The 26,229-nt window shown below is 38.9% G+C and overlaps 1 protein-coding gene across 1 annotated transcript in view; it reads left to right on the forward strand.

The window, feature by feature from the left end:
• Positions 1-26,229, forward strand: part of KIAA1549 (KIAA1549 ortholog) — a 72,373-nt gene that overhangs the window by 32,719 nt on the left and 13,425 nt on the right. The window contains 6 exon segments of the mRNA XM_042837918.1: positions 11,437-11,639; positions 15,197-15,321; positions 20,472-20,677; positions 22,335-22,558; positions 23,715-23,859; positions 25,439-25,672. Of these exon segments, the coding sequence (XP_042693852.1) occupies positions 11,437-11,639; positions 15,197-15,321; positions 20,472-20,677; positions 22,335-22,558; positions 23,715-23,859; positions 25,439-25,672 (1,137 nt within the window).

Raw genomic sequence — 26,229 nt, forward strand, 5'->3', positions numbered from 1 at the left:
CTGACGATATTATCAGTGGCATTAGTAAAGGCAAAATATCTGCCTTTGTTGACCCTATGGTACTGTAGTCATGTTCTTGTAACTGTCATCTCATGTTCAGTCATACAGTTTTCCCTGTAACAAGTCTTATCTGTACACCATGCTCTCTTCAAGATAATTAACGATGGGAAAGATGAGAGAAGCAGAAAGCAGTTGCACTTACAAAGCAGTCAGAAAAAATCAATAGCAACTTCCACTTGTCTTGCCAGTGAAGATTGAGTGTCATCATCAAGGTCAGCAACAAGTAGTGCCCTTCAATGCACTTCTCCCCTTTAGTGTTTCCCCTATGATACCTAACACAACCTTTGATTGAAGAAGTTCCTATAGTAGTATAAGAGAAAGGTTATACAAAAAAAGCAGGAATGGGGACCATTACCCTTGGCACAGTACTTCATGTCATAAATTTTCATTACCTCTCTGCTGTGTTTGTGTATGAAAACAGTTGTGTTGATGATAAGGCCAGAAACATTCCATCATCCCATTGTTTTAGAAGTCTGCTCAGCTTTTTGTCACCAGTGCATCCACAGTACTCTTGGTTTGAATCATTCATGAGTCAAAAGCCTTGAATTTGTTTTTATGCAAGTCTTGTTTCAGTTCGCCTAGGGAGCCTGTCACTTTGCCTTCTTCAGAGAAGTCACTGCAAGCAAACTAGAAAGAACCAGTAAGGACATCTCGTCCAGTCCTTCCTGTGCCATCCTGTGTGGATGGCTCATAATTAAATATTAAGTGAAGTAAAGCAGTAAAAAGTATCTTAAATTTTTATCAGTGTATTAAAAAAACAGCAGAATCTACTTCAAAAAAACTTTTTTCTACTTTGCTCAGAATCTAGAAGTAAATAAGTAATCTGGCTTCCATGATAGCAGGCTGTCGTTGGGCCTTCTTCATGTCCTCAAGCTACGGGTTGGAGTTCCAGGGCAGAATGGTGCTTATTTAGCAAGCACTGCTTACCTCAAGATGGTCACAACTGCATACAAACAATGAGACGTATTTGATCTGCCCCCCTTTCTTTAAATTGATTTTTAATTTTTTTATTGCAGTAAATGCAAAGAAATGATCAAAGTGATTGGGAATTTAGGATTTAGGAAATAAACTCAGTTGTAAAACAGAATTGCCACCCACCTCAGTCCCCTGCTGTCCTTACAATTTTTTGGATTTGCCTTTTGTACTAAAGAACAGTGAAGGCCTTCACTGGCTCTGTAAATGGAAGGATATTTGGTTAAAAATATGGTGGTATGACCACTATTCCAAGTCAGTCCTAAATTGCATATTCTCACAATCTGTCTTCTGATAAGCAGACAAGTACAATTATCTATTGCTCATAACACCCAAAATGCCTTTTGGGTTTTCCCCTGGGAGTATGACTGCCTGGGTACAGTGCAGTTACAGTAAAGATCACAAGGTCGTTTGGCTGTGTCCTTGTAAGGACACAGCAAAAGACAGGGAGACAGCTTGAGCTCAAACAAGGCCAAGGTGGGTTGCTGACAGAACCAATGCAAGGTGCGTAACGGAGGGATGTTTTACTTCTGAATGTTCTCAGAAGCCTGCAACTTAGGGTAAACAGAGACAAACACATAGAAAGGCAAACTTTCGTTGGAATTAATCCTAGGAAAATCGGTTTAAAAAAATAACATAGTAAACAGTGGACATTGGAGAGACTGATAGATTTTCTATTTCATCCATCTGCCCCAGAGTGCAATTAACAACACATGAAAAATACTTTCTTGTCTGGATACAAGCTAGGAAGATGTAGTTACATCAAAGTTATCTGGGACGCTTTTTAAAGCAGGTGTTAAGGAAACAGGTCAGAGCAGTGAATTTCTAAGCAAGATTCATAGGTCTGTGCAAGGGTAATTATTTTCAAGAGGTGCAACTGAGATATTTAAAGGGCACATGAAGTATTCATGACTTGTTCTGTAAGCTGTAGCATCCTACAGGAGGTTCACCTTGATGTGATCTAAGTTGTTGCGCTGGATAAAGATGTCTTTGCCTTTGGAAGAAAAAGCTGCATAACAAGCATTTTTAAATTATCAGATTCTCTTGCCTTTGCGTGTAACCAACACCATGTCATTACAACATGAACTTTTTTGCTGCTAAAAAGCTGTGCAGTGTCTTTGTGGGAAATTGAATTTTTGAAATGATTAATTTTTCTTCTTTGCTAGAAAATAGATAAATGTATTTAATTCCCAAACCATCATCCTGCTCAGTACTGGACTCTTGCAATTTTTGTGCAAAAGTACCATCAACACTTTTTCTTACATATTTATAATGCAAACAGAGATGGCGATATTCTTTCTTTTCCTATAGACATAAAAAAATATACATATATATAGTACCTGATTCTCTAGGGATCTCACTTTTTCAGCTGTGTGCTTTTAAAGAAAAAAGTCAGATCCCTTGCTAGGACTTTTCAGGGGTAGTTTCAGCTTTTGACAGTTATTCAGGGAAACATTCCGTGCTCTAATGGCAGGAATCTTGTCTGTAGATAAACTCACCTGTGTTTATTTAGAAGGGTTGTAATGTTCTCCTTGTAATTGAAGGTGTCTCTGTCCACGGCAAGGGCGTGGAACCAGATTGTCTGGAAAATCCTTTCCTACCCATGCTGTTCTCTGAAACTATGAAATACTGGGCATGCTGAAGTCATGGACTTTGCAGTGCTAACTTGGACCAAGTGACTTGCTCGGTTCCTGATTTTTCCAAGGGCACATCCTACAAGCCTGGAGGAAAAATTCTTTCTCCAGCTAGGAGTTACTTCTCTTTGGGCCCTCTGTGTGTCTCCTTCTTATGGTTCTTATGAGTCAGTGTCAAAATGTATGTTCATGTATGGGAGAGGTGGGGTGAGTTGGCCCCCAGAAAGCCAAGATCAACACATATGGTACCCCACCTTCTCCGTGACAGTGTGAGAGCTGGAGGGCTACCAGTTGGTATCATGTGCCAGAAAACCTCAGCTAATGTGTAGTAACCTGGGGACCATTATCAGCCCTGGCCCATTTGCTCTCATTGGCACTGTTGTGGCAGCTACTCAGGCATCCACATTGCCGGTAATGAATTGTGCATTCCGTAGGATGCCAGGCAGGCTTGTTTGGATTTTTATTTTACTTCAAGCAGGAATATCTGATACCTGAAGCTCATGTATCAGGTGTAACTTTACATGTCTGAATTGAGAGTTTCGCTTATTATCGTATATTCAGTAGACTACCTCTTGGATGTTCCCCAGATCAAAGAGGCCAGCCGTGCTGGAGGCTAAATACTAGGCTCCTGTTCCTGATACAAAGAATTCTTGTGATGTTTTGACATCCTATAATGTTTTTGTTCATCTGTATAATGTAGAGGCAATAGCTCTACATTTCAGAATAACTCCAGTCAAAAGAGATCCATGTAAAGAAAGACAGCTGACACCAGTCTTATAAAAACTACTTGAAAACTGACATAAATTTCTGCAAGAGATTAGTGTCTGTGCCAACTGTTTGCATAACAAATACCTTTCATTTCTAATAGCAGCCTTAACTAACTACTGAAAGTGTCTTTTTGGAGCTGGTGTACAGGTTTTGTTGAGTTTGAATCAACAGCTGGATTCTGACAAGAAACACAACATTCAACATCTTAATTACTTCTCAATAATGCATTTCTCTGATGGCAATTCCTCTGCAGGGGCTCTTTTGTGGGAACTCTTCTTCTCTACTGGGGATTACCTATTGACAAGTTGTAGATGTAAATACTGCACTGGGATACTGCTCACACCAGTATATGTAAAAGCTAAGATGTATCTGCTTTTATACAAACGTTTGAGTGGCCATATAAAGGTGTGACTGAAAGGCCAGCTCATCAAGATGCCAAAAGCAGAAATATCTGGACAGGAAAGGTACATGTAGAATCATAGAATATCTTGAGTTGGGAGGAACAAGAATCATGTCCAATTCCTTACTCCACACAGGACCACCCAAAAATCAAAGCGTAAGGTAATTGGCATTGTAGCAGAGTAGCTCTTTAGCCTTCAGTTATGTGAGGCTCAGGGTCTTTTTCATCCTAGAAGTGGTGGTATTTAGCCACACTCAATGGATTTATCTTCTCTGAACTTTTCCAGTCCTTCTGAACCAATCTGAGCTACTGACAAGTGTTTGTACAGTTTGTTATGTGAAAGAATCGTGTCATCTTCTTTTGTGTTGCATTTATGCTGCTACCTCCATGTTTTCTGTGATGTCCCTAGTCCTTGTATTGGTAGCAATAGTGAAGAACTGGTTCCTGGACTCCTGCTTGATGCCAGTGTTGACTTCCAGATCTCATCAGATTCCCGTCTCCATTCTCTTCTTTCCAGATCAAGGGGTGCCACTTCTAGCTTTTCTTTCAAGCTAGACTTTGAACCATTTATTTGAACTAGACTTTGAAAAGGATTCATTTTCTAACTCTTATCAGTCTTTCTGAGAAAGAGAAGCTAGAACTGCATATGATTTCCAAATTGTCGGTGGCCCATAGAGTGGTATTTATGTCGTGGCTACTTTTGAAAAGGAATTTTTAAAAAATTATTTTCAAAATACATTTTAAGTTTATAGTATTCTAATCATACAATAAACCACTGAGATTAGATTACCACTGTGGAAGTAAATTCTGCCTTTCCTACTGGAAGATAATAGTTTACCTTAGAGTTGAGCTATTTTTAGAGCAAGGATATGTGCCTGTAGCAAATCATTGTTATTGGAGGTTTTAACGTCAATACTCACTTGTTGCAGAACAGCAAGACATTTCACTAAAATGCTTTGCAATCCACATTGTGATTGTAGCAATGTGACAGAGCAATGGAAGGCTTTTATAGCCAGAGCTGGCAGGCTAGGTGATTCGTTCGTATGCTTTATCTTCTCAAATTACAGGTGCCTGCATGAAATGGCATCATTTGAAAGGATTCTTGGGCCTGCAGTGAGCAACAGATATACCCTAGTTTTTGGATAGTCATGGATAATGGGGCACAACAAGGGAGGAGGGGAAAATGTAGCTTCATTTCAGCACACAGATTAATCCTGCAGTTTGTATTGCTTTGCTTTCATTCTGTCTGCATTAAACCCTGTTTAGATGTATAAATGTCTCTGAGTTACAAGACCACAGGATGATCTTTGTTGACTAAGCCCGACAAAATACCAGCACAAAGTCAAATTAGAATTGCTGATCTTTATTCTGTCTTAAAGTGTGTTAGCATTTTTTTTTAATATTTACGGAGAGGAAGTGTTTTTGAGCTATACTGTGTATGTGCTCTGTCCAGGCAGTGAGAGCAGTGTCATGAACTTATTTTCTTGCCTTACATATTGGCAAAAAAAGTTTTCTTGATTGATAGCCATCTTTGACATGCTGTGCTAGCTGTTAGAGATTACGGTTTGTCAGACTTGCTTCTGTGGCCTTTGGATAGTGACTTTTTGACACTGCATATGAAAGAGACTGGTAGAACTCAGGCACAGCAGTGGCCTCTGTGTTTTATAAATCTGATGATCGTTTTCTAACTTACTCCTGACATTTTTGTCTAACTGGTGTGCAAAGGAGACTCACAAAGCTTGATTCAGACAGTGTCTGCCCTGCGGCATTTCTGTCTTAGAAGGAAAGCTAAAACCATGTATGATTCAGATACGAAACTCTGCTATTACAGCAGTTATCTCAGCAGCCTATGGGCATAGATGTACTCAGAGTTAGGGGCTTTGAACAACATGATCCCTCATGCGTTTTGTGAAATTTACTGAGCTGCCACAGCAACATTAATGTGACAAGGGAAAATACACAAGGGAGAAGAATGGGAATGATGAAAATCCATGGAAAGCATCTGTCTTAAGAAAATATTTCAGAACAGGTGTCTTAAGAATTTCAGAATTTTTGGAAGTTTAGGGCTTTCTTTATTCATTTGTTTTTAATCCTATTCCAGGGGCAGAATTCCTGAGGTGATGCCCTCAGAATGCAGAGAAACACTTGGTGCTGTGAATCTCAGACTGTAGAGAAAGTTTGTGATGTTCAGCAGCTTTAAACGACCCTACCTCAGACTGCTTACTTACATCTTCAGCCCATGTTAGTGTTAAGAACACTGATTCTCACTGACTTGCTGCATTGACATTAGTAGACTTAAAAACTTTTCCTGTAATTTCTTCATCCTATCTTTTTTGTAACGTTCCATGTTCTAGCACTTTGGTAAGGTCATAAGTCAGCAGGGCTCCAGGGATTCCGGTCCTGTTCATGGGTTATATGCCAACATTAGAATATTATTTTTGAAATCATGCTTAACTCTTTTGTTTCCTTAGTATTTTAATAGCCTCTGCTCAGTGCTTCTATCTCTGTGAAGAACAAGGGAATCTTGTAAAATAAAGTCAATAGGAAATTGTGTTGGTGTATTATTCTTCATTTTATGTCCCAATTCAAATGCTGCTTCTACTCCTACAGAGAGAAAACTCACATCATTTTAATTAGAGGAACCACAAGAAGAATGCTGAGTAAAATGTATTTTGTCTCTGCTGCTTTCCGCTGAATCTGTTCACTGACCTGTATGTGCAGTCTTTGCTTTCTTGAGGAAACACGTTGTTGACATTTGCAGTGTGCATCTGCATCTGGAGAAGCAGAACGTTGGCAGCCATGTAATTCTTCTGTTTTGAACAGCACTGAAGCTAATAGCTGTTTTCATGGGCTAAGTCTTGACGAAGGCGTACAGGCTTTGTTCATTGGCTTCTGCTGAAATTATTTGATTGTTCTATGAATAGAGCTTCAATAGATGTATTATTTTCATTTATTTATTTATTTATTCTGTCAGTATCTATCAACAAAATTAAAACACTGTCTGGAGTTACCTATTTGTAATCATCTTTCCCTCGGATTTCAGCAGGCACTGCATTCTTGTTGTTATATAAACCTTAATAATGTATTAGCTCAGACATGCTCATTTTAGTGCTAAGCTTCAGAGTGGCTTATCTTTTTCCCTTTCACAAATGTATAAAAATAGAGCGAATGAAAACCTTCTGTAACAACTCATATTTAAAGCAAGAAATCTTTGCTTGCACTGGTTTTGTGCAGACTTAAAAAAAAAGATTCAGTTTCAGCACCTGAGCAGATAGGGGGACCAGCATAAGTGATCTTTCTTACAAAGAGATTGTATTCCTTCGGTGGTGGTGGTGGTGAAGTTAGGAGTAGTAGATGACTGATCCTCAAATGATATTCTGAGTCCCTGTGGTGGGATGAGCAGAGATCATCCCATCTGTTATACAGTGTAACTTAATATAAAGGAAAGGAAGAAAAACACAGCAGGTGGTATGCAGCACCTAATAAGAAAAGGTAAGAAACCTTACTTTTTTCTTGTTACTTCGGTACTTGTTGCTCACCTGGAGCAACACTGTTCATTGTAGTTGGTCTGGTTGACCATCCAGGCCTCTAGAAAGCGGAGTCGTCACAGTTGCCACTGAAAATGTGGTAAATTGTTATTATAGTTTGTCCATTAGCTATAATGTTGCCATGGACTGATGTAGATGAGGAAGTGTAGACTTATTTTTTAAGAAAGTATAGTGGGTTTCTCTGGCCATTGTTTCCTCATTAGGAATTGATATTTTTATTTCTCAAGTAATTGATATTGTTATTTTTTATTTTTATTTTTAAAAACTCTTATCTACTTATGATGTCATGTTTTATATAAATGTTTTTTCATGTTGTGTTTTTGTAGCTCATGTTATTCATGCAATATACACATGTTGATATGATCTCATGATGTTCTTATGTTGTTTGGAGCTGGTTGTGCCAACTTAAGAGTTTAGATTTTTGGAAGAAAGTATCCAGAAATATTATTTAACTGTACTTTGTAAGATTCTGAATCACTCAGGCAGAAGTTTTTCATTCCAGTATTTATTTCATACTGGCTTATTTTATTTTATTTAAGATAAGAAGCATGTTCTTTCAAATAACAAGATTAATAAAAATTATTTTTTTTCCAAATTTTAAGAACGGTTTTGGAGAAGCTCTCGTTTACATTCTCACCATTTGAGGGCACAAGGTAGGGAATTAAAAGAGATCAGACCTGGAGGTCATTTTGTGTGAAGGTGTTTTTGCTGATTTGATTTGTGGAGAGCTGTCTATTTCTGACGGAGCTATAGACCTTTGGAGAAAGTGTGATCAACAGAGACTTGTTAGTTGTTTTCCAGGTACATTTTCCTAGCATTGCACCTGTTCTGTACTTATAATCTCTTTAAAACTGTGTCTTAAAAGCTAAGAGGTGTTTTCCCTGCTGCTGTATATGGAGGTTGTTACAAGCCAGGTAAAGGAAGGAGGAGCTCAGGCTGTAAATAGGAGCTGGCTGCTGGCAGACAGTGCTAGAGAGAGGCAAAAAAGTGTGATGAGGAGATTGATTCAGCCTGGCGAGGAAGAGAGAAGTCAGATGGGGAGTTAATCTGGCTGCAGCTTCAGGGAAGTAAAGTCTCAGGTTATGTGGTGTTCCATGGTGTCTGGGGAAATCTCTGCTCAAGGCTCAGGATAGAATTGGTGATACCTGAGACTTGCTAGTCCTTTGTTGCAAGCAACAGAGTGTGGATCCAACAGTTCCATGCAATTGATTGGCAGAATGTCAGCCACACTAGCTGCACCTTTTGTAGAAGAATGTGTCCTTTCTTTTCTTGCATCCACTGCTTCATGCACTACATTTTCCAACTTTTGCATGTGTCTGAGCTGTAGAAATAATGCTGTTCACCCTGCCCAACTTTTTCTAATAGCAGAAGGCCCAACCTATGCCATGGATTCAGCAAGGTGGGAGAGAGCAAGAGGGATCCTATGGATTAAATGAATTTAGGATATTTTCTTCAAATCTCTGTTGCAGTGCCTACATGAGGATTCAAGTGTAATTGATTGTTCAGACAGTCTTGCCTGTGCCAATTCTTAAAGTGTGAGTGCTTGCCTTTGCAGTGCTAATAGTGTTTTAATGCAACTTCTGTAAGATCTGTCTTCAGATAAACATATGTGCATACATATGCTGTGATGTACATACACTTATACATGTATTGGATTCTATAACTGTGCTTAAACAAAAGGTTATGTTAGACTGCAACATGGAATGAGACTGTTCAGTCAAAGTTAAAATATTAAAATATGGCTATTTTTACATGTTGCATTATTCCCCAAGGGCATGCAAATCCAATACAACTCCATAGTTAGGCCTAAAGGCTTAACTAGGATATGCTGAAATGCATACTTTAGAGGCAGCAGTCTTACTAAAACCATACTAGTATGTCCAACATTATGAGAATGTTTGTCCTTTTAGTCATGCCTGGCCAGCCCATCCCACTGTCATAAAAGCATTGGTAACTTTGCATATCCGTTCAAAGGTGCTTGAGAAAGGGTAGAACACTCAGGATTTTTTTGTGCAAGAATTGTGCCCAGTATACAGTGAAGTCTCTCATCATCTTTGGAGTAAAGAGGCAAGAACGTAGTGATAATTGGGGGTCAGTAGTAGGGCTGTATGAGCACAAGGGTGCAGTATGAAAGGATTAGAAGAAGGGAACCACTGAAATGCTAGGGATGATGTCTTACACAAGAGTATCTCTGAAGAGAGAATAAAAGTAATGTCTTAAACACATCAGAGATGTGTTTAAGGAGGTGTGGTAACTAAGAGGAAGTTTCAATAACCAAAGCGCTTGGATCTAATGTGATAATTCTTATGGTGGTAATGAAAAGTTCCACCTCGGTATTATTTTGAAAATAAGACATGGAGTTTGGCAATCTCACAAAAAGGAAAAATGGAGTTTCATAGTGAGTTCTGGAATGTTTAGTGAGCAAGATCCTGAATGCGATTTTTAGACTCTGAGGGAGAGTAAGATTCCAGTAGGATTCACTGGGTGACCATGACTCAACAGTACAAGAACCAGTAACACCTTCACATGGTCTGTCTCTACAGTGCCTTTTTTGAATCAGTGCTTGCCTTGATTTACATGAGTTCAGTAACTGTCTGTCACCCATAATGCTCAGTTGAAGTAACTGCTGTAAACTCAAGAAAAAATTCAGTACAATGGAAGGCATTCAGATTTGCTCAAGTAATCAGCTTACACATTTGGTCAGAAATTAACTCTGAAACCTCAGGTATTTCTTAGATTTTACAGGAGAGCTTTTATTGCCATCTACTGGTCTAAATAAGCATTTTGCTATTCTACGACCACCTTTGAACTGTTTGGAAAATGTTTGCTTACTGAGAAAATATTTTGAAGAGATTGTTTCAGTATATTCCTTAGGTAAGCTTATCTTTGGCATGGTATCAGACAAGCCTGTAGTTAGCTGTGTTGACATGCCAAACTTTATGAAAGGGGGTTCATTTAAACATCTGGAACCTGATGCACCCATAAAATGCACTAGAACACATACTTTGCTTTGCTAGAAATCAGCTCCAGGAACACACGAGTTTTTGTGCACATGCTATGCAGTGAGCATGTGTGCAAACACTTTGAAAACTGGAGTTGTCAAGATTTCTTTCCCCTTTCAACTCCCAAACTACTTAAAAATTGAATGGTACTCAAAGAAAAGCTTTGTCTTAATTAGTTTTTCATAATTTCTGATTATTTCAAAGCTTTCAAAAATTTGTAGGAAAGCTTGAAATGTGTAGGCTTGATTGAATTAAGTCTGAACCAAGCCGTTGACAAGGTGAGATTAGCTATATTGAAAATAGTTATGAAAGGGGTTAGCCTGACTCAGTGTCTTCTTAAGGATTCTTCCTTCTTCTTAAGGAAGACGCTGAATCTGTTGCCTCCTGATAAGATATCTGGGATGAATGTCTCATTTCTCTAAACTGGAAAGCCTTTTATGTTTTTCCTCCCTACTCGGTATTGAGTTCCTAAGAACTAGATTTGGAATACTTTTCTGGAGGCACCCATGCCATTTTCTGCAGTCATTGCCAGGCTGCCATGTAACTCAGATCTAGAGTATGTTTCTCTTTTCTCAGATGAGCTAGCTGTTTGTATGAGCACTCACAGACATCCTGCAGATTTGGGGTGCTCAAAATATGGAGGATCAGCAGTGATGTATTGTTCAATTTGCTTAACTTTACTCATTGTGGTTGCAAGAAGTGGAAGGGTGACCTGACAGTGGTAGCCATTTAAGTCCATACATGAACATTTATAACCTTGCAGCTAAAGTATACAAAAGGCTTCTTGCATGATGATTAAATCTGAAGAAACAGCTGGGAAAACGAGATTTAGAAGCAACATATTTATTTAGGGTTTTAAACTGTGTATCATCTACTGAAGTGAAATTACAAAATCATGAGGTTTTTCTTTTCCCTACAGCACTCTTATGTCCGCTCCTGAGGATACCATATCCTAGCCATCCTAGTGGCTATTGTTTGCAGATCTTAACCAAAGCCTTTGTACTCACTGTCGCTCATATTTCTTGTTTTCTGTCTTTCTTCTTCTTTTGCAGCTTCAAGCCCCCAGTGTAAAAGGCTTTGATTTTGCGAAGCAGCATCTGGGTCAACACAATAAAGATGATGTCCTGATTATCCATGAGCCAGCCCCTTTACCAGGACCTATTAAGGACACTACCCCATCTGAAAATGGAGATGTTCCCAGCCCCAAATCCAAGACTTCCTCGAAACCTTCAAAGACCGTCCGACATAGAGGGAGGTCAGTTGACAGAGGAAGAAAAACAAGCTGTGGAAGATGAGTGCTGTTTACTGTATTTTTAGGGCAGTTTCAATGAACAGAAGTCAATTCCAGAGCTCTGGAATTTGTTTTCTACTGGGGCATTAGAGTTGTATGTAGCTTCAAATTGCATGAAGTTGTGAGAATTTGGCATCTGTTTTTCTCTTAATGGCAACATGCTCAGTTAAGAGGAGTGCTTAGGATGCAGCTAGGTTGGTTGGAGTCAGTTTATTACTTGTGTACTGCAAACACCAAGTGTGTACTTTCTCCATTCCTAGCTACGAAGGCAGCAGGTGATTAAAAACAAACAAAAAGCACTGACTGTTAGTGATGTGTTTCAGTGCTATTAGTAGTGACCGATCTATGTATGATAAGTCAGATTTTCCAGAAATAAGCATTATCTACAAAATTCAGGGAAGATAAGTATGTTTTGTTGTGGCTATCTGATTGCTATCATAGCACAGCAGTTCTGGTCAGGAAAAGGTCTGATAACTGACAGCTGTGCAAGTGGAGAACAGTTTGTCAACATTAAGCATTTATTTCCTTACGTTTTCCTTCAATCATATGATGTGAATGTGTCTTGCCAGAAGGGACTGCATTTTTAGGGTAAAAACTGTAACAGCTGTGCACTAAAGGAGGGTATTTTCATTTTAAAAAAAAAAAAAAAAAAAAAAAAAAGGCAAAGTGGGAAGGCAGTAGGTAAGAAATAAAAGGAACCTGGAAGATAGGAGTGCTGTTATGAATCCAAACAGCTTCTCTGCAGAGCTCCTCTCTACTTCACTTTCCAATAATTCTTCTTTCTCACCCTCCCTTTCATATTTTTGCACTCCTTTGTTTGCTGCTCTGCACTCCCCTGTGCTTTTACCTACATGCTGCTGCATTCCAGGAGAAAAACAAGGGCAGCATTGAATGAGCTTAGAAGAAAACAGGGGTAGTTCTTCCTCAGCTGCACATCTTGCTCCTCTGCACAGCTTTCTGTGCCTCCTCCGAAATGCGGCTGCTCTGAAGTCCTGGCTTCATCTTCCCCACATGAGCTTCATAAAACTCCATTTCTATGTTCCCAGGTGCTCAGTCTAACTCTATATAGGCATTGAAAGTAAGAGACTAGTGATGATACAGTGGAATGTGGGCAATAATGGAAAATAACGGGGGAAAAAAAAACTAACTCATTTTGGTGTAGCTTAACTAAATTAATACAGATAAGAATGATAAGTGTTCTTGTGTCTTTTTAAAAGATCAAAAGAGGCTTAAGACATCATTAGGAGGAGGGGACAGTGTGTTCATACATGTTGGTATAAGCAACACATTTAAATTCGAGGTTATTACTGTACTTAATCTCAAATGATTCAGGAGAGGAAGCAGGGAAATTTTTCAGAAGCTGACGTTTTAATGCTTTCCCAGGAGACAATAATAAATTGTTGATCAAATTTGGAACAACTATATATATTTTTAAGTTTCTAAATTCAACCACTTGAAAATGAAGAAGAGAATTTCCCTTCCCTCCCTCTTTCTTCCTTAAAAGCAAACCTTTCTTCAGGCTTAGCTATGGAGATGTCACTATTGTCTACGTAACATGCTGACGTTTCCACATCAGCTTCAAATTTAAAACACTTATTCCCCTAGGGAGAAGGTGAAATGTTAAATGACATTGTAGTGTATTTTGTTGTTTTTAGCTGTTTTCTGTTTTATAAGAAAATACAGAATTCTCTTCATCACAATGCAATTCAGGATTGTTACTGCATGCCAGTACATGCAGTGGTGATGTGAGCACACATTTCATATCAGTGAAAGACAGTAAAAAAGAACAACAACGTGGATCAGAAAGCACAGCATCTCTAATCCCCAGCTGAGAGCTGGATCTGTTGTTTTGGCTTGAAAGGCTACAGCCATGTATTCTGCAGGACTTTAAAAGAATGGCTGGTGCTGCCCTGGCACTATTGTCTATTTCTACGATGTATTTAATGGTAATTTACATCTTACTGAAGTAAGAATATGAAGGAAAACAAGGCACAATGAGATGAAATGCACAGTCACTAGTGTATGAGGAAACAGCACCCCATTTCTTTCCAGTCTTTGAGGGAGCTTATAAACAGGAGGTAGAACGACTTTTTACATGGTCTGATAGTGATAGCACTAGGCGAAATGACTTTAAGCGAATAGAAAGGAGAATTCAGTTAGATGTTAGGAAGAAATACTTTACTCAGAGGGCAGTGAGGCACTGGCACAGCTGCCCAGAGAAGCTGTGGGTGCCCCATCCCTGGAGGCACTCAAGCCAGGTTGGATGGGACCCTGGGCAGCCTGAGCTGCTGGGTGGCAGCCCTACACATGGCAGGGGGTTGGGGCTGGGTGGGCTTTGAAGTCCCTTCCAACCCAAGCCATTCTATGATGCTTAGACTCTGCTGAACCAAGAAAAAAGACAATAGAAGAGAAAGCCTTGTCCATCTATTCCACATTAGAAAAGAGTAAATGATGCAGTGACACAGATCTGTAAGCTCACTGAGAACCATCTCACTTTTTATTCCTGCTGATGTTTTTTAATTGGGTTGTGACTTTATTAGAGTCATGCAGGGAAAAAAAAAAAAGAAATACAGCGTTTTATTATTAGTGGGAAAAAAAAAAGGGGGAAATAAATTCAGAGCATTGCCTGCTGAAAGCAGTAAATTTGACTTTCAGTGAATTTGTCTGGCTGGATGTAGATATCTCAGTTTGTGTGCTCTAGGCAGGTTGATATTTTGCTGAGAGCTTCCCTAACTAATGCAGATATGCATCTAGCCTGAGCAAATCTTGCACGTAACAAGGTTAATGCACAGGTTAGTGCATAGATTGTGTAAATCACTGAATTAATAGAATGATCTGAATGATCACTACAGAGACTATCACAGGTCTAATCCTACGTGGAAAGACAGGCATTGGTGCTAGCTGGGCAGTAGCATATACTCTACATTTTTGCTATTTCTATATTATCTGAATAATTTTACAGCTGAAGTATTCTTCTGGGGAAAACATGGGATTTTTTTCTTTTTTTTTTTCTCAGATTGTGTGTATAATTGCAAAGCAACACATTTTTTTAGGCGTCTCATGACTGCATGGGATAAATACATAAAAGTAGTGTGTCTGAATAGCTCTGTGTTTAAGTAGGCAGGCAAGTATGTGCATGGACTTGTAGTGTTAGCAAGAGAGCACCAATTTACCAAGGTTGTGTATTAAAATAATTACCTGTGTAGTTTTCCTCATGTTAATATAATTCCTTTCTGTCTGAAGAGTAAACCTGCTACTTGGTCACGTAATATATTCTTGAAAAAATGTTAAAGGAAAGATTGGTAAGAAGTCTTGTTATGTGTGAGTTCTGTTGCAGTCAGTTTTCACACACAGTGACAGTAACATCATCACAATGAATGTCTGTGATGATTTATTATAAACAGAAGAAAATATTAGCAGCCTTTACAAGGCATATTAACAGAAAATCCTTTGCTCGTGAGATCTGTATTCCGTTGCAAACTTATGTCACATGTTTGTTTGTTTTTTAACGTTTGCGGCAGAGTTTCACCATCAGACGCTGACTCCACTGCAAGTGAACAATCCAGTGGGAGAGAGACAGGGGAGGAAACTGCAAGACCATCAGCTGTTACAAATGAGGGTAAACCGCGCAGAGCCACAAAGAAGGGTGAGTTACTTGTTTTTTTTTATTGAAGAAAACAACACAAAACTTGTGTACATTAGCAGTGCTTTACTTAGCTGGGTTGAAGAGCTAATCTAGGGCCATTACTTCTCTGAAGCCATATTTGGCATTGAATCTACAGCTCATATAACTGTCTGCATGAATACTACCAAGCTGGCCACTGCAATTACTCCTAAATGGAAAGAGATTTGCTGGGGGCATGTGGGAGAGTGGAAGAAGGAAAGTTCACTCCTTGTGAGCCCTTACATGCAAAAGTTTGCTAGAATGAAATGTATGAAGGTCTTCTGTTTCAGTAGATGAAACAAAACCAAAAGATGCCTTTGTGAGGATGCTTTCATGATTGTGTTTTGGAAAGAGGAAAATCCAGAGCAAATACATCAAAAACAGTGAATTTTGTTTTATTTTGTTTTATTTTGTTATAAAGAACTGTCTTCTTAGCATTAAAATGCCACCATTTTCCTTGGAGGAGCCCTATGTTATATTCCTTTCTCCATTTTAAAGTTGATGGAAACACCACAAGATGTCTTGCCCTTTTTATTTCAAACATTTTTAAAATGTACACAAACAAACAAACAAAAAAGTACACAAACTTGCAGTGTTGCTTCTGAGAGCTTTTTCAGTTTTAGATGGCTTGATCCTTGCTTGAGGTTTTAGTTACCAGAACTTTGGCTTAAATTACAATCTTTGGGCTTTCTTAGAGAAAATTCTGGTACTGAATATGTGTTAAAGAAGCTTGTGATTTCACCATCTGTTCTTAATACATATGGCCTTGGTGGCAGCAGAAACTGAGAAGAGGAAAATATCATACTATGAGCAGCCTCTTTTGGTGTACTGAATGTTTTTCCATATATTATATGAAATATCTACTGAAGTATTAGATGATTACTGAGGAATGCAGTGCCAGTGAAATTTAGATCATAGCAAACATTCTTCAGTGTATGCCCGTGTTGAAGAAATGGGATTTATAAATATGTAAGACAGTCAATATAAAACACTAGGACTTTGCTGATTAAACCACAAATTGCATAGTGTGTGAGTCTTAAACTTCCATAATGTGTGCTACTCCTGGAAGAGCAATGGTGACAGAGCACATTTTGCTCTGTGACAAGAGTGCAACAAAACAAAGTCAAAGATCTGCTAATGTGACTAGAAAGTTGTACTTCCTAGTAGATTGATGTGTGCATTCAGCCAGCAGTGCATGCTGTGCAGTTATAAAAAGAAGACAATGTATACTTTCAGTGCCTTAGGTTTGCTCTAAGGACGAGGAATCATACCCAAGTAAATATTTAGGAAAACAATTATACTATAATAGAGGTCATCTCAGACAGGCTGGTTGGTTTATGACTTGCTCTAGCCTATCTGACTTCAATTCTGTTGCCCTGATTTTGTACTGTCTCATTTCCTCTTACCTGGGGACTCCATTTTTGTCTCTCAGTTTTTCCATTTGCCTTAACACTTCATGTAAGGTTTAATAAGTCTTTTTGCTATAGAAATGTCAGATATTACCGTGCCTGCATTATCTGACTAAGGCAGCAAAAATACTATGTGAAATGTTTTTACCTATACTTGCCCTTACTGGATCAAACATACTGTGTCTTCATTGTTTGGTGCCTCTGGTTTGGCAATCACAGGGACTATTTTTACCATTCATAATTGGTCTGTATTGTAGAGGCCTCTGTGTCTGTTAAATGACAGATTCAGCTCCTGTTTTGCACAGCTGTGGCTTGGCAGTTGGATCCAAGTTTATGCATTTCATCCAAAAGTAAACACCAACATTGCTGTGTTTTTTCCACTTGCCGTTCCAGCTGAATTATTTGTAATAATTACTGTGTTGTTTCTTCTTTTTCCTTTATGTTGTCAGGAACAAACAGAGTGGGTAAGTAACCAGAGCTAGTATACAAGTATGAATAGAGATGTTGGTGTAGCTGTAGACGTATCTTGAGCATGGAAGGATTTCTCACCTGAGAAATAAAACAAAATTGCTTTTTAGCTATCAATGTATTAAAAGATCTCAAAACCACAACTTATAGCCATGCGATATAAACTGATTTTTCTGATTTTCTCCAAATTCATTCAAATTATTCAACATTCTCACTGTGAAAGAAGCAAAACTGTAGTAACTTGATCCTGAAATTTAGCATGGTATAAACAAGTTACAGATCCTTTTATTTAGCCTCCTTACTTAGACAAATGCAGGCTACTTGCTAAGAAACTTGAGTTTTTTCCTATGAAATAGTGTTTCAGTGCTCAGGACTGAGACGTTGTGAAGATGGGACAGGAGAAAGCTGGCACTGTCTTTGAGAGTGCATACCATACCCAGCGATAAATTAAGGGCTGTGGTCTCTAACAGCAATTTCCATTTTATAATAATAGGGATGAATGGGTGTAAGGCTGTCTATAAAGCTTTCCATTCTCAGTTTTGTATACTAACTGAAAAGAGTCATGAGTGAGACACATCATCTACACATAATCACAAATTGTGTGAAACTCGTATGAGAGTGCATAAGGTAGGGTGATTCAAATTTCTGTGGATCAGTAGGAGATTCCTGTTGGCCTCACATGATTTTGGATTAAGCTTTGTACACCTTGGTTGCTGTCTCTTGCCTTCATCTGTCTCCCACTGTATTGGTTTTCGTTTGAAAACAGCATCCTACGGAGCAATTAATTTTCCTGACACTTGTTTAATTAGCCGTTTCAACCCAGGAGTATTGATCCTGATACATGATCTATGTGAAGTAGTTATTTAAAGCTGTTTTGTCCAGTATTTCGGTATTAATTCCTCTACATTTTTTGTCAACCTCAACTGTGTGGTAAGAGATCAAATTTTCTGTCAGGTAGTGCCATCCTCTAGCTTTGTAAGGAAGGATTTCTAATGATGAAAAATAGTGCAATATAAGTAATTTGAAATGAGAAATCATTCACTGTCAGGTCTTACAAAGGAATTCCTGTTAGGTTTGAAGCAGTTCTCACGTATGCTGACACCACAGTGCAATTTTGGGTTTTCTTACATACTTTTCTGTATATATACAGAATATAATACATGATATATAGTATGTATACAGTATAATGCATACTGTATTTCCATCTCTATTTGTTCTTACAGACACATTGAGTAGATGTACATGCAGAGAGGATTTAAAGACAAGGGGAAGCTTAGACTTCTATTTTGCATCTTTTCTACAAAAGAGAGTAGCATTTAATGTTACTGTAGAGCCTTACCAAAATTTGGTAGTGGGACTTTCGGGTATTTTTACAAAATGAAAACAGTTGCAGAAGAGTCATCTGCCAAGCACCTGTTTATTCGCGTAAACAGGAAGGTTATGGATTAAATGATAAAGAGTCATTGGAGATGCATGACTGGGCCTTGCTACCATAAGAGCATCAAAAATAAGTTTAAAATGTTCAGTTGGAGGTCTGTAAGCTTTGAGAACTGCTGCTAGACTGTGAAAATTGGAAAAATTGTTCATATGTGGGGAAAATGGGAAAGAAGGCTGCAGAAATTCGGATTTTTGCTGCACTACAGGATTACTCTGAGGAACTTGTAGTAATTGCTTGTATCTCTGTAAGAGGCAATGCTTGTATGCTTCTAAGAAATGCATGAAGATGAGGCCCATTAATGATTGTAGAGATGACAAGTGATAAAGATCATATAAATAGACCGTGCTGAGACGTAATTACATTTCATTTAGGCTTTATGCCTTGCAAAATGTCTGGGGACAAATCTTGAATGGAACTATTTACCTTCTCTTTAAGGACACTTGATGAATAAGAAAGTCACATTTGTAAATGATGTACGTAATAATGCAATGTATGAATCATTTATAAATGTGTATATTTGACAATGCATTGATCAAGATTGAGAAATATGAAAGCTGACAATTTTGCTTAGTATGTGGGCAGTTTACTTTCCATCTGATGTCAATATAATGAAGTATACAATTTCTTTTGCCTCCTGCTCCCTTTTTGTGCTAGAGAAGGAAGGAGCAAGTCTCCTGCTGTAGTCTTCTACAGACGATGGCTTTCAGTCTTCTTCTGAACCCAGTGCTTTGTTAGGGTTAGTGATCAAATCTATTGTCATAGCTGTTTTCCTTTCTGTCTCTTATACCCCATCTCTTGGGTCATGTCAGTCAACAACTGAAAGTGTACAGTCATATTCTTTTTTCTTCTGATTTGAACCAGAGAACCATAGCCTGTTAATAGAAATCCACATGAGGTACCATATCACTGTACTCTGTTGCACTCATCCATTGGAAGAATCACAAACTGTAGTCTTCGATTATAATTTATGGAGAAAATCAGTTTATCAACTTGAGAATTTGCAGTGTTACCTTACAGACAACACAAAATACTACTTTTCACATCTTTTTTAATTCTAGTCCACATAACAACTGGTGTTGTAGGCCTCACTCCAACAAAAAATACGAAAATATGTTTTGTGTGCTTAAGTGCAAACCACTGGGTTGTTCCTACAAATTTCAAGTTTAAGGGAGACAGCCTATTCCTGGTATAGTATTTAACTGTTGCCTGATTCAGTTGGAGTTGTCAAAACTCTTCAACAAATTATTATGTGGCAATATTTGTACAGCTTCCACTTAGAATGTGAAGTTTTTATCCTGTCACAAAGAAGCAAACAGTGCTTTAAGAGTTTCAATCAGTAAAATGTCTGTAAAATTCTTTGTGTGAATTCTTCAGTCTTTTTTGTTTAGTTGACGTATTGCTATCACTGAATAACTACATTTTGCAGTGTGACATCTTTTACTGCTCTTGGAAATTCCTTTTGTGGAATTTGCATCTCCATAAGTACTGAGGAACCATTAGCAGGATGTGCTTGAGCAGCCTTTTATGGACCAAAGCACACTGAGATTTTGAGGATTTGCAAATGCCAAGAGTTTGATTTACAGAAATAAAGAATGATGGCTCATCTTCTGAAAATGTAGTGAGAAAATGTTTGTAATTTGCAAACTGCTGGGCAAACTTGTACAATCAATGTGAATCAGATGGAAGGCCTACAGGGTAAATCAAAAACAGACAGAAAACATGGCAAAATCTCATAGCATAGCATCTGTAGAGCTTGTCATTTGACTGAGATAACCTTAGCAGCACTGCTTTACTCTTTACTTGTTCTGGTAATTCAGGACCCCCTCAGAGCAGCAGTGGCAATGAGCAGCACTCCTCAGCCTCTATCTTCGAACATGTGGATCGGATGTCACGTTCCTCCGATGCCAGCAGACGGGTCCCAAGCAAGATCCAGCTGATTGCTATGCAACCAATGGCAGCACCTCCAGTTCAGAATTCTGTGCTTTCTGATCGAGTAGCAGAGACCAACAAAATTAATAAAGAGGTATTTCTTGAGTGCTGTGAGTGCTTGTGGAGAACTGTATGCCTAACCAAATGGGAAGTGAAAAGATCCAGTTTCCTGTTATCAGGAGTTCTCATTAGTTCCAGTGCAGTTGAATTTTGACAAGTTACAGGAATAATCTTGTTTCCATCCAGAGAGATTACCTGACCTGTTGTAAGTGCTACCTAATCTGAAACTTAAGCACAAAGAAAGAATTCTTGACAGGATACGTTGTGTTATCATCCTTTTGCTAGTTGGTAGGGTATGATTTACAATAGAGAGTTGTATAAGAGCTGAAACGTCTATCTCTGAAACATTGGGTTTCATTCTGCATCATTCTTCTGGCTTTTCAGCAACTCAGGATATGAATTATACAAACAAGTTATTTTAGGACATCCTAGAGTGTGAATTTGCAGCACAGAAATTGCTTCCAACTTCTGATTTGTTTATCTGACAGTAAACATACAGAAACTTCCTTCTCTGATGCTCAGATTGCTCTAAGCAGAATAAGAGCATGCCTGGGGCACTAGGAGAGAAAGATAATGTGTTGAAAAACCACATCGTAACTGCCTGACAACACTGCATATCTGCACCTGGTTTTGTATGCAATGTAAGATGGCATCTTCCCATAATTCAGAGAGGAAGACTACTGAAAGCTTTAACTTCACTGTGTTAAGGTACTGTGTTTCTCACTAACATACAGAAGAGAGGAAAATGTAGTATACATAGGCAAGAGGGACCATGAGGTATACATCTGATTATATTGACAGAAGAATGATAAAATTCTAACTATAAATGTAAAAAAGTCTGGCTTGCATCCCCGTAATGCCTTTGGGGGATTTTCATTAGAGAAACCATAAAAATCAATTTTAATTGTTTTTTAATTTACTGCTGCTGTGTTTCCAAATGAGTCCAGCACAGGCAGAGCAGTTGTTGTGGACTGATCTGGCGCCCAGGTCTTTTTTGCTGGTAAGAATGATTTTAGTGAGCATTGGGCCAGAAAATACAAGTACGGTATTACTGTATCATTCCCCAGATGATAAGATGCACTCCAGAGAATCCAACAAAAGACTGGAAAGAGGCATAAAAGCTCAGTCTGCAAGAAGCTGTAGAGCTGGCAATACTATGTTTGTCTGGGGACCTGGGGTCTAGTGTTGCTGCTGCAGTTCTCCCTAACTTGTGGCAGCTTTGTATGTACAGCAGAGAGATCAGTTAACAGTTTAGATTCCTGTCCTTAATGGAAATGAGTGGCAAACTTCAACATTATTGATCAAATATCTCTGTTTGACAGGCAAAAGTAGCTTGCATTGATCAGTCTTATTTTCTTAGACCGGTATCAGTTCACAAAAAGGTGATCTCACCTTTTTGTGTTTCTCTTGCCATTTATTAATGAATTACTACCTCTCTCTGACTGGGCATGCTGTTCAATTACATATAATCCTATTATGTATAATATCACATCTACACAAGGAGGTATCCAAGAAAGAAAGCATGTTTACAATTTGTATGATTTATTTTGATCCGTCAGAGATTTTTTTTAAGGGAATGGGATCAGACACTGAGGTGAGAAGGCGAGGTTTGCAGAAGAGCAGCAGAAAGTTCGGTTTGCAAAATCCACACATAAAAATGCAGTTGGTTTTCTTCCTCCTTCTTCTTTAAGATACAGACAGCCCTAAGGCATAAATCTGAGATTGAGCATCACCGCAACAAGATTCGTCTTCGTGCCAAGCGCAAAGGGCACTATGAATTTCCAGTTGTGGATGATGTGGTGGTGGTTGACTCCAAAGAACAGCACAGAATATACCGCAAGGCACAGATGCAGATTGACAAGATCTTAGACCCTGGAGGAAGTGTGCCTACAGTCTTCATAGAGCCCAGGAAAAGGTAGGGGTTTTAAAGATGGGAAAGATCAGTTTTCTTTTAAGGTCAGAGTCCAAAGGATATCAGACTTTTACTTCTGAACTTTCAGAGCTTAGAGTCATTTTGTTTCCTTAGTTGACTTTGAGTTGGTTAGACAAAAGGGTTGGGATTGTTCTAAACATTTTTATTTGTTTCAATGTATGTCAGTTTATTTTGTTTTCAAATGTGTTCTTCTACAAGTTTTCATGGGTGAATTCTCAAAAAAAAAAAAAAACACGAATGTATGAAAACTGTCTTAAAACATTTTAGCGTTTGCTCTGCCATTGATTTACCTAATTCTTGTGTGGTGTAAAGAGATCAAAATTACAACATAAGTACTAACAAAGAAACAGGGAAAATGTGGACTGCAAGAAGTAGCATTTTTATAATGACTGTAAAAAGATCAAAAATATGGAAAGCCTTGAACAAGTTAAAGAACATGAAGATTCTGAATTTTAAGGACAAACTCACAAGCAGAGATAACCTTTTAAATATTCCTTCTATAAAAAGGGGCATATTTGCCAGTGTCACAAATCCACCTTCCCGGGCCTGTATTTCCAGAGAAGGTTTTCTCTGGGCTCTGTCTAAGGCTTAAGAATACTGAAGTACTATTTCTAGAGGGCTGTTACCTGCTACTGCTTCCACATTGAAGGAAAGGTGCTTTTCTCCAGCCCGTGTTCTTCAGCTGGTTTACAATGGTACAATTAAACACAACATACTAACCAAGCACAAGGCCTCATTGCTGGTGTGGTCTGTTCTGCTACTGAAAATGTGTCAGATATTGGGCTGGGAGGTGTGGAAAGGTGGTAGAGGAGGCTTGGAAGATGGTTGTAGAAAGATGGTGACACTGCAGAAAGTTTGGGTGAGGAGGGAGACAGTTTGGGCAGCTGTTGCTATAGCAGTGATAGTGTTGTTAGGAGAAACTTGAGGAGAGGGGTTTGGGACTGACTAGTGGGACTGGGATGTAAAGCTGGGAGAAGGAAAAGAGCCGAGACAAGGATTACTAGGATGGAATGGGCAGAGAAGCTCAAACTTGAATGGGGTGAAAAGAAACTACAAAAAGAAATGTGATTACCTTTGTCTTGTGGTTTTTTTGTTATTTTTTTCTCTCTCTCTGCCTTTTTGTTTTCTTTGTATTCAGCTCTCGCGCAAAACGTTCTCCAAAGCAGCGCCGGCGACATCAGATAAACGGTAGTCCTATCGATGCGGAAAAAGACAGGTTGATCACAACTGATAGTGATGGGACGTACAAGCGACCTCCAGGAGTCAATAACTCTGCGTATATTGTATGTATGTCTTGAATGACAGGAGGGTTCTGATGGCTGTAATGGCAGTTGTGACGTGGGAAGGATTGATTCTTTCTAATTGTGATCTGTGCGGCTAGTTTCAGGCATATGTAATTAACATGTAAATCCAAGCGAAACAAACACTTCATTGGCAATTTGTCAGTATGAAGCCATGAAATTCTGCCAGCTATTCCTAGAAGAAGCCAAGAACTAAAACTATGTTTTCATTAATGCCACTGTATTATGCACATGAAAGTGTGCTTGGCACATTCCACAGTGCGTTGAACATAGCTTTGCTCTAGTCCAGTTTGCTGCATGTATGTATTCATATATTATAGCAAAATAAATCCTTTGCTCTCCCAGAGTGAAAGATTTTGTTCTTTTCATGAGAAATTTTATCATCTTTAAAATCTGTGAATTAATTATTAATGAAAGACTAGTATGACTTTATACCACAGTTACTTAAAATAATTCCGGTACAGTGTCTCAACAACTAATTTTAGGTTTTCCTGTTTAAGAAACACTTCTGTTCAGTCATATCCATGTCAGAAACTGTATTTAGGCATTTTTACCCATTTCAAAGGAGACTTTACTAAGCGTAATGCCAATATTAAAAAGCTCTGGACGGTGTTTATCTTGAAAGATGATTTAATAACTTCAAGAACTTCACCATTAGCTGCAAATGCAGTCAAGTGGCTGTAATGCTGAATTCTGTGGTCCCCCTCTGCATTCAAACAAGAATGTGGTGATTTTAATGTCATGCTGCAGCAGAATGAATTATCATCTGAATTAAGACTTGTCACACAGTGAGTTCAGCCCCTTTGACATCTGTAGCGAGACAGTACTCAGAATGCTAAGTTCCTGATGAAGTTGAGGCTTTTGCATCTCTGTGATTGCATCTCTATTTTGCAGTCTGCGTACAGTGGCAAGAATGAGCTTAAATAGTAAGTCTGCTGCTGCAAATGTTTAATTTCCTGTTACTGATAAACAATAGACCCACGTGGTAAGATCCCAGGTAGTAATTGCAATGCATGCCTGAGGTATTACTGCAATGAAGCACTTACGTAAATCCCATTCAGGTGATGCACCCAAGTTCCATGCAGCTAACCCCTTAACTTCTTAGCAATTCCCTTTGCATGCTTTCCTGGAGGGTAATAATTGCTTAATATTACTATTGATGTGATCAATTGTAAGCTAATTTCTTGGACCTGAAAAACTGCGGAGGATTCAGAGATGTGGACAGTCTTGTCTGAGTGGAAAAAATGCTCACAGCACGACTTCACATGTGTGCTTGCAAACTGTGATTTGTTATACCTGAGGAACTGCTGTGCCAAGCACTACTGCCATATTGCCAATCAGGGCATTTCAGATCACACTGAATGAAGCATTTGTGCAGCTGGTGTCATGTCTGTGCGTGTGTAAGCAGGGAGGGTAAGGGACAGGGTTTGTCTAGCGCTGGTACTTGGGTTTATTTCATCTCATTCTGGGTCTGGCAGGGGAACATTGCTCACTTCTGATTGGGAGCTGGTTGCTTGATCTTCTGGCTGGCTGCCCCTTACCTTCTTTATGTTTTCTCCAGTCTGATCCAGATTTGCCTCCTGAACCTCAGACGTCATCTTCAGCAGATCTGGGGAAGTTCCCCGGCCTGCCGTCCCACCCAGTCTCCCAGTACGTCCCACCACAGCCATCCATAGAAGAGGCTCGGCAGACCATGCATTCGCTCCTGGATGATGCTTTTGCCCTGGTGGCCCCCAGCAGCCAAGCAGCCAGCTCCACAGCTGTCACACCACCCGGGGTCTCTGCAGGACAGCCGGTAAACAGCAGGCCTGCATGGGCAGGGAGGGGAACTGCATGCACCCAATGGGGATCACCTTATGGTCCAACTCAGGCAGTAGAAAATGCTTTCGATGTGAGTCATGTCATGTGTAAGGCTTTTCTGGACAGGTGGTTAGCACCAGTTGAGTCACAATCGCTGCTGTTACGCCCTTTCTGAAAGGACTTTGCACAAATATGAAATAGTTTCTTGAACAGGAGAGCTCAGAAATGACCTTCACAATATGGTGAACTTATTTTTGAAGCCGTTTGGATTTTTTTTCCCCTTTTCCAATCCCAACCACAAAATAGTTGTCTTTTAGAGTGAAAGTTCTCTTTTAGAATAACTTCTGTGTTCCTTCTCAGTTATGATCTGAAAAAGATCACCTTTTGATCTGTTTGTTTTTTTTTTTTTTTTTTAGTATAGGTACTAGTATAGTTTGTCAGTGAAAAAGGATTGGATTGGTTTTAAGTTATATTTTCCAGAAGAGCATCCAAATGCTTTCATAAAGTGAGGAGTAGAAAAGCAGTATTTCTGTGTGAAGTTTTTTGGATTTC

The sequence above is a fragment of the Centrocercus urophasianus genome, unplaced genomic scaffold (genome assembly GCF_019232065.1).
Source record: "Centrocercus urophasianus isolate 14NV4802_14NV808 unplaced genomic scaffold, USGS_Curo_1.0 seq_73, whole genome shotgun sequence".
In the NCBI taxonomy this organism is placed as follows: Eukaryota; Metazoa; Chordata; class Aves; order Galliformes; family Phasianidae; genus Centrocercus; species Centrocercus urophasianus.